The following is a 14,949-nucleotide window of genomic DNA, read 5'->3' on the forward strand; positions in this document are numbered from 1 at the left end:
GTTAAACTTGCAAAACCAGTCACAGCACAGAGACACCTGTCCAGCAAGACTAAATCAATTTTAAAGCCAACATGAAATGTTCTTAATGAATGTCTCTGGGCTCATTGTGCACAATTTACCAATGCACATTAGTCTAAAAGAAAAAAATGATATTTTCTTATATTTTTTTTGTTCAGCAGTGATTTGTAAGCAAAACACCAAGGGACATAGCAAAACTGTCCACAAGCTGTAATGTAAGTAGGAAAAGTTGCAATATCTGCTTGTCATTGGGTGACAATTAGAGGTTGACCGATATATCAGATTTACAGATTAATCGGGCCGATAGTTGCGTTTTTTTTAACTATCGGGAAAAATCAACTCCAATAGTTTCCGATGGTTATTTTGGGTTTAATTTCTCCGTGGCCGGTGCTGGAGGGTTCTACAATCTGAACTTCTTGATTCAACAATATAACGGCACACTCTAGAGTTTAAATAAAACCAATCACTGACTCAGCATGAAGTTTGATGTGTCATGTGACTACGCTGTGCAGAGACGAACACTTCAAATGCTGGTTTAAAACATCGACAGAGAAAAGCCAAGGTATATACACAATTCACGTTATTATTCATGGTATAATAAATCAGTCATTTAAGACAACCAAAGGTGGTTTGATAATTAATTTGTTTATAACTAATCGCTGCACTGGAGAATGCTAACATTAGTTGTTTGAATGGTTAGAACAATGTTACAAAGTCAAGGATGGAAACTGCTTTCCTTTCCTCTTAATACGCTTTTTTGAATGAAAAAAAATCACTTATGAATTGTGCCGATCGTTGAGTTTTTTTATTTTATTTATTTATTTTTAGTTTTTTTAAGGGTTTAAAGGCATCCAATATGTTCCAGTCAGATTATAAATATGATCACTTGGAAGAGGTTTTGCTTCTAAGTGAATTTATAAGTTAATTATCAGTAGTTAATCAATCATTAATGCCAACCTTATATGAATATGCTGCCTGAGTTTTTGCTTTTGCTCAGCCGTTCACCTGCTTCAGAAGACAAGCGCTAGTAAATTGTGTTGCATGAATTTTTGATAGTTTTATGAATATAAAGTTTCCCACACGAAGCCTGAAGCTGGTGCAGGTACCATGGGCTGGGTGATGTTGCTCAGTTTGCCATCTTGATATTTTTCAGCTTTCAGACTTTTCAGTCAATATTTAATATTTCAATATTTATATTCAATATTTATTTCAATAAGAAGAACCATCATTTTGATCAAGCCATAAGAAGTAAAATGTAATAAAAATATAGTTTAACAAAACATGGTAATGAACTGCAGTATTTACATATTTTGAAAAGCATGCAAAATACAACAGGTGAACATCTATGAACATTTCTGAGTGATAACACAAATGAATAGTTTATTCATTAACAAATTAATTGAAACAGACTGTTCAAAGGAGCAGATCTGACAAAAATTAATCTTCACAATTTAAAGGTGCACTCTTTTTAAATATGTTTTTCTTACACTGACACCTAGGGGCATGGATCCAGCATTATTCAAATGCAATAGTTTTCTATTACCAATGCAATTGTAGAAATTCACTATTCATAGTCAGCCATGAATAATTTAAACCTTGAGTGAAAGTGTCCATTAACGGTGCATTTACTGATATTAAAGGGATAGTTCACCCAAAATGAAAATTCTTTTATCATTTACTCACCCTTATGCCATTCTGTAGAACACAAATGAAGATTTTAGAAGAATATCTCAGCTCTGTAGGTCCTTACAATGCAAGTGAAAGGTGGCCTGAAATCTGAAGGTCCAAAATCATCATACAAGTAATCCATAAGGCTTAAGTGGTTAAATATATATCTTCAGAAGCGATATGATGGGTGTGGGTGAGAAACAGATAAATATTTAAGTCCTTTTTTACTAGTAATCTCCACTTTCAAAGTCAGATGTTAAGTGAAACTAAACATGCGACACATGTGACTTTTAGATGTGAAAGTGAAAGTGGAGATTTATAGTTAAAAAAAGGACTTAATTGTTGATCTGTTTCTCACCCACACCTATCATATTGCAAATGAATTTGAAAATAAATAATTTAACCACTGGAGTCATATGGATTACTTTTATCTGCTTTTTGGACCTTCAGATTTCTGGTCACCATTCACTTACATTGAAAATACCAACAAAGCTGAGATATTTTTCTAAAAATCTTCATTTGTGTTTTGCAGAAGAAAGTCATAAACATCTGGGATGGCATGAGGGTGAGTAAATGATGAGAGAACTTTAAGTCAGTATTATATGCCTGGTCATGTGATCATAACATGGTAGTCCAGATGAGGGGACCCTCACCATGTAGAATAAAACTGGTGGTCATGATTTTATGCATATGTTTAAAAATGTGAATTAATTTCTTTAGGAGTTAAACTTTTTAAATGAGGAAAAGAATTACACCTTCAGTACACCTTTAACACCTCTATCTGCATTTGTTCTACTAGGGTTTAATTCTAGTAATTATTTAGTTAAATATACCCTTCATGACCCTGGGAGACATGTCTTGACCTTTGTGTTTGGAGGAGGACCAGATATTAGTAGCAGAGTCATTCATATTATTCTCTCCGAGAGAGTGTTACATGAAAACATACACACACACACACACACACACACACACACACACAGTGGTGTCACAGTGGAATTTTTTTTATTTTTTAAGAATCTCTGGCAGTCTTAGGGGTGTAAGTCGCAAGTTTAATCACGATACAATCTTATATCAATTCTCTCAGCCAGCGATTCGATGTTTGCCGATACCTCAGTGTCTGCCGTGATGCGATTTAGATTAGATTAGATTCGATTCAGGTGCCTGCAATTGATAATACGATATTATATGCTATGTTTTACACAATCAGTCACATTTATTATCTCACAAATGCAACCAAAATCTAATTTGAACATTTTATTGAGCTCTCTGAAAAGTGCAAATCTAGAATATAGATTAGGACATCCACAACAAAATAAGGTACTTTAGGAAAAAAAATAATAATACAGAAGAGCAGAAAAATAAATAATAATAAATTAATCATTATAAATCGTTTGATGACAGCTCATTGCCCTGTGGAATGAGGTAAACACAACAATGACAATTTGTCATCGCTACAACAATCAAGCAAGTCTTTCAATCCAAAATACTTACATACCCACGACAGGAGAGTATGTGCTATCCATGTTTTTTTTCTTGGCTACAATCTTCCACAGTTGATGTTGGGGCAGGGCAGGTGTTTTCTCTTTCCCTCGACAGAATTAAAATGTGATGCATGTGCAACGATATCGCGTGAAGCCCGATTTATTCGCGCATGTGAGCCTGTTGATATACATACGTAGATTCCTTATTCGGCTGGTTTGGATACGTCAACCGCGGCGCCATCTTGGAACAGTCAACAAGGAGAGCTGTTTGAATGTAAGTGAATAGATGAGATGCCTCAGACTGCTGCATGAACTGCTTTTGTGTGAAAACAATTCATCAAGTAATGAATTGACTGACTGGGTACTAATTTTTAGTATGTTTGCCATGATACATTCATTTGTAGAGGACTTTATTTGCAGTTTGCTATGAAAAAAAAAACGGTTTTAGAAGAGAAGTCAGGAAATTGAATCGAGTAAGATTTATTTACAGTAACTTACTATCATAAACTCTGAACAGTTTTATATATAAATAAATTACTATGTGTAGTAATATTACCTTACTATTGATGTTATATTGTATTTTGGTTGTTAGATTAAAAAACAAATTCATGATTTGAATAAACATATTATGGATGTTTTTGGAGCTAGATTCCTTTATTGTTATGACCCATCTATCCCTTTGCGTTTATGATCACTAGTACCACCGCTTGTATATTTGAAACTTCCAGCATCAGACAGTGCTCTAATTATCAACATTATTTATAAGAGCGTTTTTCCAATATTCAGTTTAATTTGGAATTTTATATCATCTAAGAAGTTGCCCAATGTTTATGGAAAATCAAATAATGTGAAAATTGGCTGGAAAAGACTCCAGACTGTTGCAGACCAGATCGATGGATCGTTACACCCCTAACCGGTCTGCCGTTCATATGCCTTTACTGCTTGCATCTTAAACACACACACTCTTTTTCTCAACTCTGATCTAACTGAATCTTGCATTGAATCTCAAATTTAATCTTATAGAATCTTTTATTAAAATTAATATAGAATCTCATCTCAAATTGAATCTTCTCGAATTTCTTCACAAATTGTATCTTCTAGAATTAAACTGAACCAAATAACCGAACCGAAAACCAGTTACTTGCAAAACATCTACTATACTACAATAAAATTCTAGCGATTATATTGATTGATTCTTCTACTGTTGAATCAAATCTTCTCTTTTTGGATTGATGGTCATGAGAACTCTCTTCAAGCACTTCTGAACCAACCTCTGAAATTAATACATGATTTCATATATGCTCAGTGTATGTCTTAACCATGTTTTGTTTAGCCTATATCACGTGTTTAAATGTTTCAGACGCCTGCATGCCTCTTTAGAGTAAACACTTATTATAGCTGGACGTAATTGAGTCGTTCACTAATTGAGTGAATGTGTGAGTGATTGCTGTGAAATGACTCTTATTTCCTGCATCCTGCAGAAAGAGCTGATTTGTTTGAAACACTTCTTTATAAAGACTCTTTCTCATGAAAACACTTTGCTCTCTGTTGGTGGAGTCTGACGCTCCCTCATTGGAGTGCGGTTTGGTTTAGTGGACATGTGCTTTCTCTCAAGAGATTTTTAGAAGCTTTATTAGCATCATAAACAAGGGCTTGCATTACCAAATTGTTAATAAACATTACACACACACACACACACACACACACACACACACATATATATATATATATATAGGTGCATCTCAATAAATTAGAATGTCGTGGAAAAGTTCATTTATTTCAGTAATTCAACTCAAATTGTGAAACTCGTGTATTAAATAAATTCAGTGCACACAGACTGAAGTAGTTTAAGTCTTTGGTTCTTTTAATTGTGATGATTTTGGCTCACATTTAACAAAAACCCACCAATTCACTATCTCAAAAAATTAGAATACATCATAAGACCAAAAGAAAAACATTTTTAGTGAATTGTTGGCCTTCTGGAAAGTATGTTAATTTACTGTATATGTACTCAATACTTGGTAGGGGCTCCTTTTGCTTTAATTACTGCCTCAATTCGGCGTGGCATGGAGATGATCAGTTTGTGGCACTGCTGAGGTGGTATGGAAGCCCAGGTTTCTTTGACAGTGGCCTTCAGCTCATCTGCATTTTTTGGTCTCTTGTTTCTCATTTTCCTCTTGACAATACCCCATAGATTCTCTATGGGGTTCAGGTCTGGTGAGTTTGCTGGCCAGTCAAGCACACCAACACCATGGTCATTTAACCAACTTTTGGTGCTTTTGGCAGTGTGGGCAGGTGCCAAATCCTGCTGGAAAATGAAATCAGTATCTTTAAAATGCTGGTCAGCAGAAGGAAGCCTGAAGTGCTCCAAAATTTCTTGGTAAACGGGTGCAGTGACTTTGGTTTTCAAAAAACACAATGGACCAACACCAGCAGATGACATTGCACCCCAAATCATCACAGACTGTGGAAACTTAACACTGGACTTCAAGCAACTTGGGCTATGAGCTTCTCCACCCTTCCTCCAGACTCTAGGACCTTGGTTTCCAAATGAAATACAAAACTTGCTCTCATCTGAAAAGAGGACTTTGGAACACTGGGCAACAGTCCAGTTCTTCTTCTCCTTAGCCCAGGTAAGATGCCTCTGACATTGTCTGTGGTTCAGGAGTGGCTTGACAAGAGGAATACGACAACTGTAGCCAAATTCATTGACATGTCTGTGTGTGGTTGATGCCTTGACCCCAGCCTCAGTCCATTCCTTGACCCCAGCCTCAGTCCATTCCTTGTGAAGTTCACCCAAATTCTTGAATCGATTTTGCTTGACAATCGTAAGGCTGCGGTTCTCTCGGTTGGTTGTGCATCTTTTTCTTCCACACTTTTTCCTTCCACTCAACTTTCTGTTAACATGCTTGGATACAGCACTCTGTGAACAGCCAGCTTCTTTGGCAATGAATGTTTGTGGCTTACCCTCCTTGTGAAGGGTGTCAATGATTGTCTTCTGGACAACTGTCAGATCAGCAGTCTTCCCCATGATTGTGTAGCCTAGTGAACCAAACTGAGAGACCATTTTGAAGGCTCAGGAAACCTTTGCAGGTGTTTTGAGTTGATTAGCTGATTGGCATGTCACCATATTCTAATTTTTTGAGATAGTGAATTGGTGGGTTTTTGTTAAATGTGAGCCAAAATCATCACAATTAAAAGAACCAAAGACTTAAACTACTTCAGTCTGTGTGCACTGAATTTATTTAATACACGAGTTTCACAATTTGAGTTGAATTACTGAAATAAATTAACTTTTCCACGACATTCTAATTTATTGAGATGCACCTGTACATATATACATACATTCAAACACAATAAAGATAGCAGTGTAAAGTTAGTGTGAATATCTGGTTACTGTCTCTCTCTCTCTCTCTCAGCTGCTCAATAAGAAATGGGCCTTCTCGTATCAGATACACGCACTTGTCTTTGAACCGAACAATCCTCTCAGCTTACACAAACACACACGCACAGGTCTGTCTGAGAGTGGACGTTTCGTGTTACTCTATGTGTCCTCGTTTAAGATTATTTGCTTCTGCGAGGAAGAAAGCAATATTGACAAGGACACAGAAAGGGAATTCAGCCTATTCTTTTTGTCATTTGGAAAGACAGATTGTGATGGTTAAAGATGTGGAAGCATCACTTTTCTCTGCAGAAGAGACTCAGAGAGGAAAGGGGCCTGACTAAGCAGGTAGAGTCTTCTCTTATTGGTTCATAGCCTTGGCATGTTGTGACATCACAATCTTTGATTGGCTCGCAAAATACTTGTTTACTCACTCTTTGTAGACAGTAGCAGTTGTAAAACAATGTATTTGCCCATTTATTTATTAGTGGTGTTTGCAAAAGCAAGCGGCACTATACAGTGCAACAGTCTGATAACGGAAGTAAAAATCCCATTCATTTTCTCCATAGACAAAATGCTTTTTAATGAAGATTGCAAGCCTTTAAAGACAGACCTACTGTGATCTCTAAGGTTGATAATCAATAATATATGCTTCTGTTGAAGCCATCAGTCCACTTTATTTCATCTTAATTTTTTTTAAATCGTGTTTAAAAGCGACCGCCCACTCCCATGATGCACTGCAAATGATGCAAACTACTTAAACACTCACTGAGCACTTTATTAGGAACACCTGTACACCTAATTATTAATGCAATTATCTTATCAGCCAAGTGTGTGGCTGCATTGCAGTGCATAAATCATGCATATATGGGTCAGGAGATTCAGTTAATATTCACATCAACCATCAGAATGGGGAAAAATGTGATCTCAGTGATTTCAACCGTGGCATGATTGTTGGTACCAGACGGGCTGGTTTGAGTATTTCTGTAACTGCTGATCTCCTGGAATTTTCATGCACAACATTCTCTAAAGTTTACTCAGAATAGTGGCAAAAAAGGAAAAGAAAAACATCCAGTGAGCGGAGGGAAACGCCTTGTTGATGAGAGATGTCAATGGAGAATGGCCAGTCTGGTTTGAGCTGACAGAAAGGCTACGGTAACTCAGATAACCACTCTGTACAATTGTAGTGAACAGAATAGCATCTCAGAATGCACAAAACATCGAACCTTGAGGCTGATGGGCTATAACAGCAGAAGACCACGTCGGAATCTTTATTAGGACCATAGTGTTCTTAATAAAGTGCTCAGTGAGTGTTTATTTGTTAATAACTGAATATTTTGCACAATAAAAAAATAAATATATTGTTTCTATCTTTATGATGAACAGCTTAAAATCAATATTTTTATATTTGTACATTTTTTAAGTCATTTGCAATGCTTCATGGGATTGTAGTTCATCCCCTCATTAAAAATGTTAAGTACAGTCTTGTACATTTTTATTTTTCTCAGATTTTCAAATTATTATTTTGTAACGAACGATAGTGAGACAAACAGACCCAAGAGCAGAGGAACATTTCAAAGGATTTATTAACAGTAATAATGAGCAGTCACTGGATTGAGGTATGTAGAAAATCCTGACACTGGCTACAGTAGTGGGAAGCGATCTCCAATGGTGTGCACATCGTAGTCACGCAAGGGGCAATCCATGAAGAGTGTGTTCTTAGGTTGAGTGAATGCATTGTTGAAGTCAGGAACAGATTCGTAGAATAGTGAGATGCAGAACAATGAGAGCAAAGAGCGAACTTAACTCCCGTCACACGGGCAGAGGCGTGTTATCCTCCGTGGAAGACCAGCTGACATGCAGCAATACTGGAAGGCAACCACACACCCGACACACGGGCAACCAACTGATATACGAGACTGAACCAACTAGGCAGAGAGAGTGAGGTTAGTACTCAACATCAAACAACAATCTAGCAAAGATACTGAGAACACGACAGGCTTAAGAAGGGAGTGGGTTAGGGGAGAACAGGTGTTGCTCAGCATGCTAATCAGTGGCATGATCAGCGTTCCCCTGGGAACAATCAATGTTCCCATGGAAACGCCGATCATGCATGCTAGCTGTGCCTGCGAGACATGAAGGAGAGAAAATGACAAAACAAACTGACAAACTCACCGGAGCTGTGACATATTTTTGCTTCAAATCAAAGTTCACCTCGGGGCTGGTTGGTGTGGTTCATGTCTTATTTTTTATTAAGCATTTTATGAAATCACTTTTGAAAAAAATGTATTGAAAAAATACCCTTGGAACCAGGACGGCGGAAAAAGTGCACTTGTGCTCTTGAGGATGTTATTACACAATCTGACTAAATGGCTTTGCTTTACTTGACTTGGGCCAGCAAGCAACCACTTAGCAATACCTTAGTACCCACACAGAACACCTTAGCAGCCACATAGCAACACCCTGGCAAACATCTAAAACACCCTAGCAGTGTGGCAGTTTTTTTTTTGTTGCATGGGCTAGCATCACTTTTCATTGGAAAAATAAAATCGAGATATGTTTTTGATGGAGTTTTATTTTTTTAATGGCACAAACTGGAGAGCATTTCAGTCTTGAACAGAAGGGTGTTGCAGTCCCATAGTTTGTTTCATGTGCTCTTTGTGAGTTTGAACTACAGAACTACTCACTGCTGACTGTCTCTGTGCAGTTCACTAATGTCTGTTTGTGTTTGTCAGATAGAGTGGTGATGTCCTGTCTGGGTGATGGTCTAGATTCAGGTGCATTATCCTGATTAGTTAAACCATCATTATCTATGCCCTCTTCCTCATTGTATAAAGTATCCTGATGGAATCTGTGTGCGCTCGTGTCAACAGAAATTAACTTTTAAGAGGCAATATTTGCCCCCTCAGATTGGTTTCCTTTTTTACCTTATTTAACGCAGTGTGTCATCCATTTTGTCAAATACTTCAATAAATTTGATCAGTAATTAATCAATTAGTTGAAATGGTCACTACAGTGTCTAAACTTATAACTTTATAATATAATGAAATCTCTGTCTGTCTCTCTCTCAGGGTGAAGAATACTGGGTGCAGGTGTACAGGTTGGAACATGGTGATGGAGGAATACTGGATCTGGATGATGTTCTGTCTGATGTGGCAGACGACAAAGACAGAGTGAGACACACACACACACACACTGTCATTGACATACACATTCACTCATTCAGGCACACACACTGCTTGCATTCTGTTCTAAATCGGTGGGTGGGTGGGTATAGTAGTATATATTTTAGTTACAGGTATCAGATAACTCTTGTCTCCCAATAACCATGATGTAATTTGAGGATGGACAGACATGCACGTTTACCCAGCTCTCTAAATGGGAACATACCAAAGACTTCTGATGTTTTTATATAAAGCTAATTGCTACAGACTAAGGGGCCATTCCCACCAAATGTGTTATTGTGTATGCCTGTGCTGTTTTTCCATTGTTTTTTATTTTTTATTTGAACGTGTACTAGATGGACATCTTTGACCATTGCACTACATCATGCTGTTTTTTTTCAGAGACTTGTGCAGGAGTGCCTCATGTCAAGTTAATAGTAAACGCATCTCAAGACACCTGCATTCTGTTCTGTTTGTTGAAGCGAATCTAGATTTTTTAGCATAAGAGCACATTCGATCTGAACGGCCCTTTACCCAAACCCTTATCCTATTTCAATTTTTTTCTATTTTTATTTTTTACATAAAATATATTTTTCATATAAAAATGTTGAATAATTTTTTTCCTTTATGGACATCCTGGGACATCCTAGAACACTTTTCTCCCTCAAGTATAGTGAAGTTTTTATTTTTTCTCCCCAATTTGGAATGCCCAATGTGGTCTAAGTCCTTGTGGTGGCGTTGTGACTCGCCTCCGCATCTGAGACCATCAATCTGCGCATCTTATCACGTGGCTTGTTGAGCGCGTTGCCTTGGAGACCTAGTGCGTGTGGAGGCTTCATGCCATTCTCCGCGGCATCCACGCACAACTCAACATGCGCCCCACCGAGGGCGACCACGAGGAGGTTAACCCAATGTGACTCTACCCACCCTAGCAACCGGGCCAATTGTTTGCTTGGGAAGCCTGACTGGAGTCACTCAGCATGCCCTGGATTCGAACTTGCGACTCCAGGTGTGGTAGTCAGCATCTTTACTTGCTGAGCTACCCAGGCCCCCCAAGTATAGTGAAGTTAAAACATACATACCAACACACATTGCTCTAAACTTCTAATTTTCTGTCTGTCAATACATTGCTAAAGTGACTCTTTAGTGTGTTTAAGAGGTAGTGTATCTCAGCTGGTAGACCATGGTGCTTACAATGCCAAAGGTCATGGGTTTGATTCAAAGGGGATATCTTGAATGCTTTAGAGAAAATGTCTTTCCAGTGAACGTGAGAATCAAAATCTCTTGGAGAGATTTTATTAGCAAAAAAAACAAAGAAACAAGGAAAAAATGGCAACAGCAGCATTTTGCTTTTGCACTTGAACGGAGTGCTTTTTGGATCTTCTGTTCGGACTCTGCCCCCTTGTGGCCAAACACTGGCAGTACAATGTTTTTCTGACCCAGAACAGATGATATCGGCTTACTGAGGCCGCAGACACTTTGCTAGAGTGTAGTTGTGTGTTTGATGTGGTGGGCTTGTCTGGGTGTATGTGTGTGTTATTTACGTTCTCTGTATAAAATAAAAGACTAAACATCTCTCTCACACACACTCATATGTGCCTGAAGGAGAGTGAGGGATCAAATAAACAGAGTTATGGTCACACATTTATGACTTCTACTACTTTATAGTATCCAAGAATCTAGTTTTGCGCAGAGCTGGTCACCTCTGTCAGCCTAGGTTTACGTTGCATCCTGATATTTCACACCGATTAACTGAGTGACTCAGACTGCAGCTGTGGTCACAGGAAACACGGTCCACAAACAGGAAGTGGTACAATACTGCTTTAATGGGATTTTGGGTGACTCATTCACTCACAATCCAACAACAGCATAGAAAACAACGCAAATAAACGTACACATGTATTTCAAAGGCCCTGCTGAAGTATGAGCTGTCCAATAGTAATGGCATTGTGTGTTGAGAGACATGAAATTCCTCTAACAGATGTTATTAGTTTTAAGCCCTGGGGTCGTAATTGTGTGTACTGTTCTGTGTGACAATGCTCAGACCTACACCAGTTACACATTTGATCAAGGAGTCATTTCAGGAGTTTTTTGTCAAAGGTCATTCACATTGAAGGAATGTTCAGGGTTCAATTCAAGTTAAGCTCTATTGGCAACACAGAAAATAATGTTTGACTCAGCACAAATTAAGTTTGCAGTAAAGCACCTACAATGGCAGTCAATGGGACAAGACATTCCATAGGTTTGAAATGCAGAAATGTTCAGCTTGTTTTTTTGTTAAAGCGCTTATTCTAAATATTCCGCACAAAAATATTTTATTTGATCTGTAAAGTTGTCTAAATTGTGATTTTTATCTTACTACTTTCATACAAACAGATGTAATGTTTACGTTTTTGTGAGGGTTGAGTAAAAGAAGTCACAGAAGCTGTTGGTAGAGCTTAGCTTATATTGAACCCAGAACATTCCTTTTAAATGTTTTTTGTAATATCAAAATTACGTCAGTATGTTGATGCAGTTCTTCTATGGGCCAGGAGGGGGAGCCAATGATTAATCAATGATAGATAAGACTTCATGCACCTCATGCCACAGCTCTAACTCTCTTCTTTCTCTCTCTTCCCCCTCCCACTCTTTTATATTTAACATTCATTTTTTTATGTCCTAAAACAATGAGACGTGTATGTGGGACTCTGTCAGGTATTAAACAAGACTGAAGCTCTTATATCTGTTATATAAGATACATCTCTTATATCTTCTCCTGTGATAACGTCCTCTCCTGGACAGGAAGTTATTGGTGGTTACAAACAGGAAGTATAGCATCCATCTGGCGTCTTCTGGTCAGACGGTGTACGTGTAGTGGTTTTGTTTGTGTGGATGTTTTCCTAAAGACGCAAGGAAGTGTGTGAGTGGTGGCGTCTTAACAGGAAGTGTCTGTGAATGGGTGTAGGCAATGTTGCATTCTGTCCTGATCACATGACCAAACGTCACCTCAGATCAGGATGTACAGTTGTGTTATTTCTCTTAGGGTGTGTCTCAATCAGCTCTCTAGCTCCCTATGTCATGAATCAGTATATCTTGAACATAATTCGGGCCCTGGCAAGGGTGTTGATCCACTGAGCATTGGGACAATCAGTTATTACACAGCTGGTGTTAATCAAAACATTGCTGTATTAATGACACTGTCGTGCATTTTCGCTGTAGATATTTAAACATACAGTGTTATTATTAAAGATAATGGACATAAATAAAGAAATAAAAAGGAGTTTATTTTTAACCTTCTAACAACTCTAATATTTAAAAGATTGTTTCCATTTCATTGCAATTATGGGTGAAAGACATTGCAAACAACATCTTTTTTAAAGAGAAAATAAGGCTTTGACTATAAGTTTTAAACTTGTGCTCATCTTCTAATGACTTGAAAGACTTCAGAAGACATGACGATGTTTCCTGGTAAGGGAACATAGTGAGCAACAATGCTCTCTGGTTTTTACGGTGCATTCTTGGAGTTTTTCAGGAATGTTTCAGTGCACTGGAACGATTAAGTGACTGGGACAGCCCTAGAGATGGCCAACTCCCTGATCAGTGCCTTTATCTGAACAAGGGAGCTGATTGAGATGCACCCTTTTGATTTACACAGTTACCACTAGCTAGGGTGTCACTGCGTACATGATGAGTTTTATTGTGTGCTGTGAACTGTGGTGCCGTTTCCATTAGCAACAGGCTCATGAGCTATTAAAGCAATAAGCCATTAGTGGCTGTGTGTTGGTAGTGATTTTACTTTATTTAAGGGGTGTTGTTGATAACTGAAACCCCTTCAAAGAAAACTCATAATTCACTCACCCTTTTGTCATTGCAAACCCGACTTTCTCATGTGGCACACAGAAGGATATATTTTAATGACGATCACCCTCCATCCTTTCAATACAATTTCAATGCAAAGTGTTCATGCGAGAACTTGAGAGGTTTAGAGTAGTGTTACTGAACCTTTTTTGCCAGAAGTATTTTTATTTTTACATTTTTTGGGGTTAGATCAGCTAGAAATAGATCCTTAAGGTTACCACTTACTCCAGGTTACCACTTTTTTCAGACTGAATATATTATATTGCATACATATGTTTTATTACATGCTTATTGTTTACATGCATTATTTGTTCTGTTGACAAGTATTTGTACTGATATGTACATTTGAGCTAAAACGGTACTGTCTCTTTAAGACTACCAGCAGTTCAGTGATTAAGCGCATATTCACATTCATGAGAGAGGACACGCACTGTTTCTTGAGCGCATGTTTGATTAGAATTAATGTTTCTTTTTTGTTGTTTTTGAACAGAAAGGGAATTAAAAGGGTATTATTCAATGACAAATGGATTGCATGGATCTCATCTTGGGACAGACTTTACACAGAATGAGTTTGACCATACATTTACTCTCAACACACAGTGAAAAATATTGGTGTGCCAGACTTTGCATAAAGTAACAGCATAAAATATTGCGATTGTTCAAATGAAGATTGTGATTAATTGGAAAGTCCATATTTTTTACCATTCCTAATCCTTTATGTTTTATGCCATACATTTTGTTATGTTCACCTTAGCTAAATCTAATTCTTTACACTTACTCCTGGTTGGGAGCTAAAGACAACGCAAGTTATCGTGTGAATGCACGAACTGAAAAACTGACTTAAATTCTGGGTTGTTTCTCACTAAAACTTATCGTATAACCCTTCAAAGACTTGAAATGTGACGGACAATCTACGTGGATTGCTTTTGTGATACTTTGGGGTCTTTTCTAAACTTTAAAGTTAGGCACTATCCGGTGTCATTGTATTAAGTAGACAGACCGTGATATTCATTAAAGCGTCTCTTTGCGTGTTCTGTATAAGAAATAAAGTTATTCGGGTTTGGAACGATGTGAGGGTGAGTAAATTATGACAGATTTTTTTTTTTTTTGAAGAACTGTTCAATATAACTGTATAGTTATACAGATATAACTGTCGTAAAATCACTGTAACTCATGACCTTGAGTTACTGCTTTTATAAAATGCTAGCAACAGTGATAAGACACCAAGATTCAATGAATAATTAAAATTATTATTAATATCAATCATCAACTAGATTTTTACATTTTCTGAAGAAAATGAGTACATGCTTGGCTATACAAACTGTGCCACCACCATGCTAGGGTGTTCTGGGTTGTTGCAAGTGGATGCTGTGTGGTTGCTAAGGTGATCTGGGTGGTT

At 37.6% G+C, this 14,949-nt stretch overlaps 1 protein-coding gene across 2 annotated transcripts in view; it reads left to right on the forward strand.

Moving 5' to 3' along the window:
- LOC127443122 (partitioning defective 3 homolog) overlaps positions 1-14,949 on the forward strand; it is a 135,884-nt gene that overhangs the window by 20,600 nt on the left and 100,335 nt on the right. For both annotated transcript variants that reach the window (XM_051701645.1, XM_051701646.1), the window contains exon 2: positions 9,621-9,722. In XM_051701645.1, the coding sequence (XP_051557605.1) occupies positions 9,621-9,722 (102 nt within the window). The remainder of the gene's footprint in view (positions 1-9,620; positions 9,723-14,949) is intronic.

The sequence above is a fragment of the Myxocyprinus asiaticus genome, chromosome 6 (assembly GCF_019703515.2).
Source record: "Myxocyprinus asiaticus isolate MX2 ecotype Aquarium Trade chromosome 6, UBuf_Myxa_2, whole genome shotgun sequence".
NCBI classification, from domain to species: domain Eukaryota; kingdom Metazoa; phylum Chordata; class Actinopteri; order Cypriniformes; family Catostomidae; genus Myxocyprinus; species Myxocyprinus asiaticus.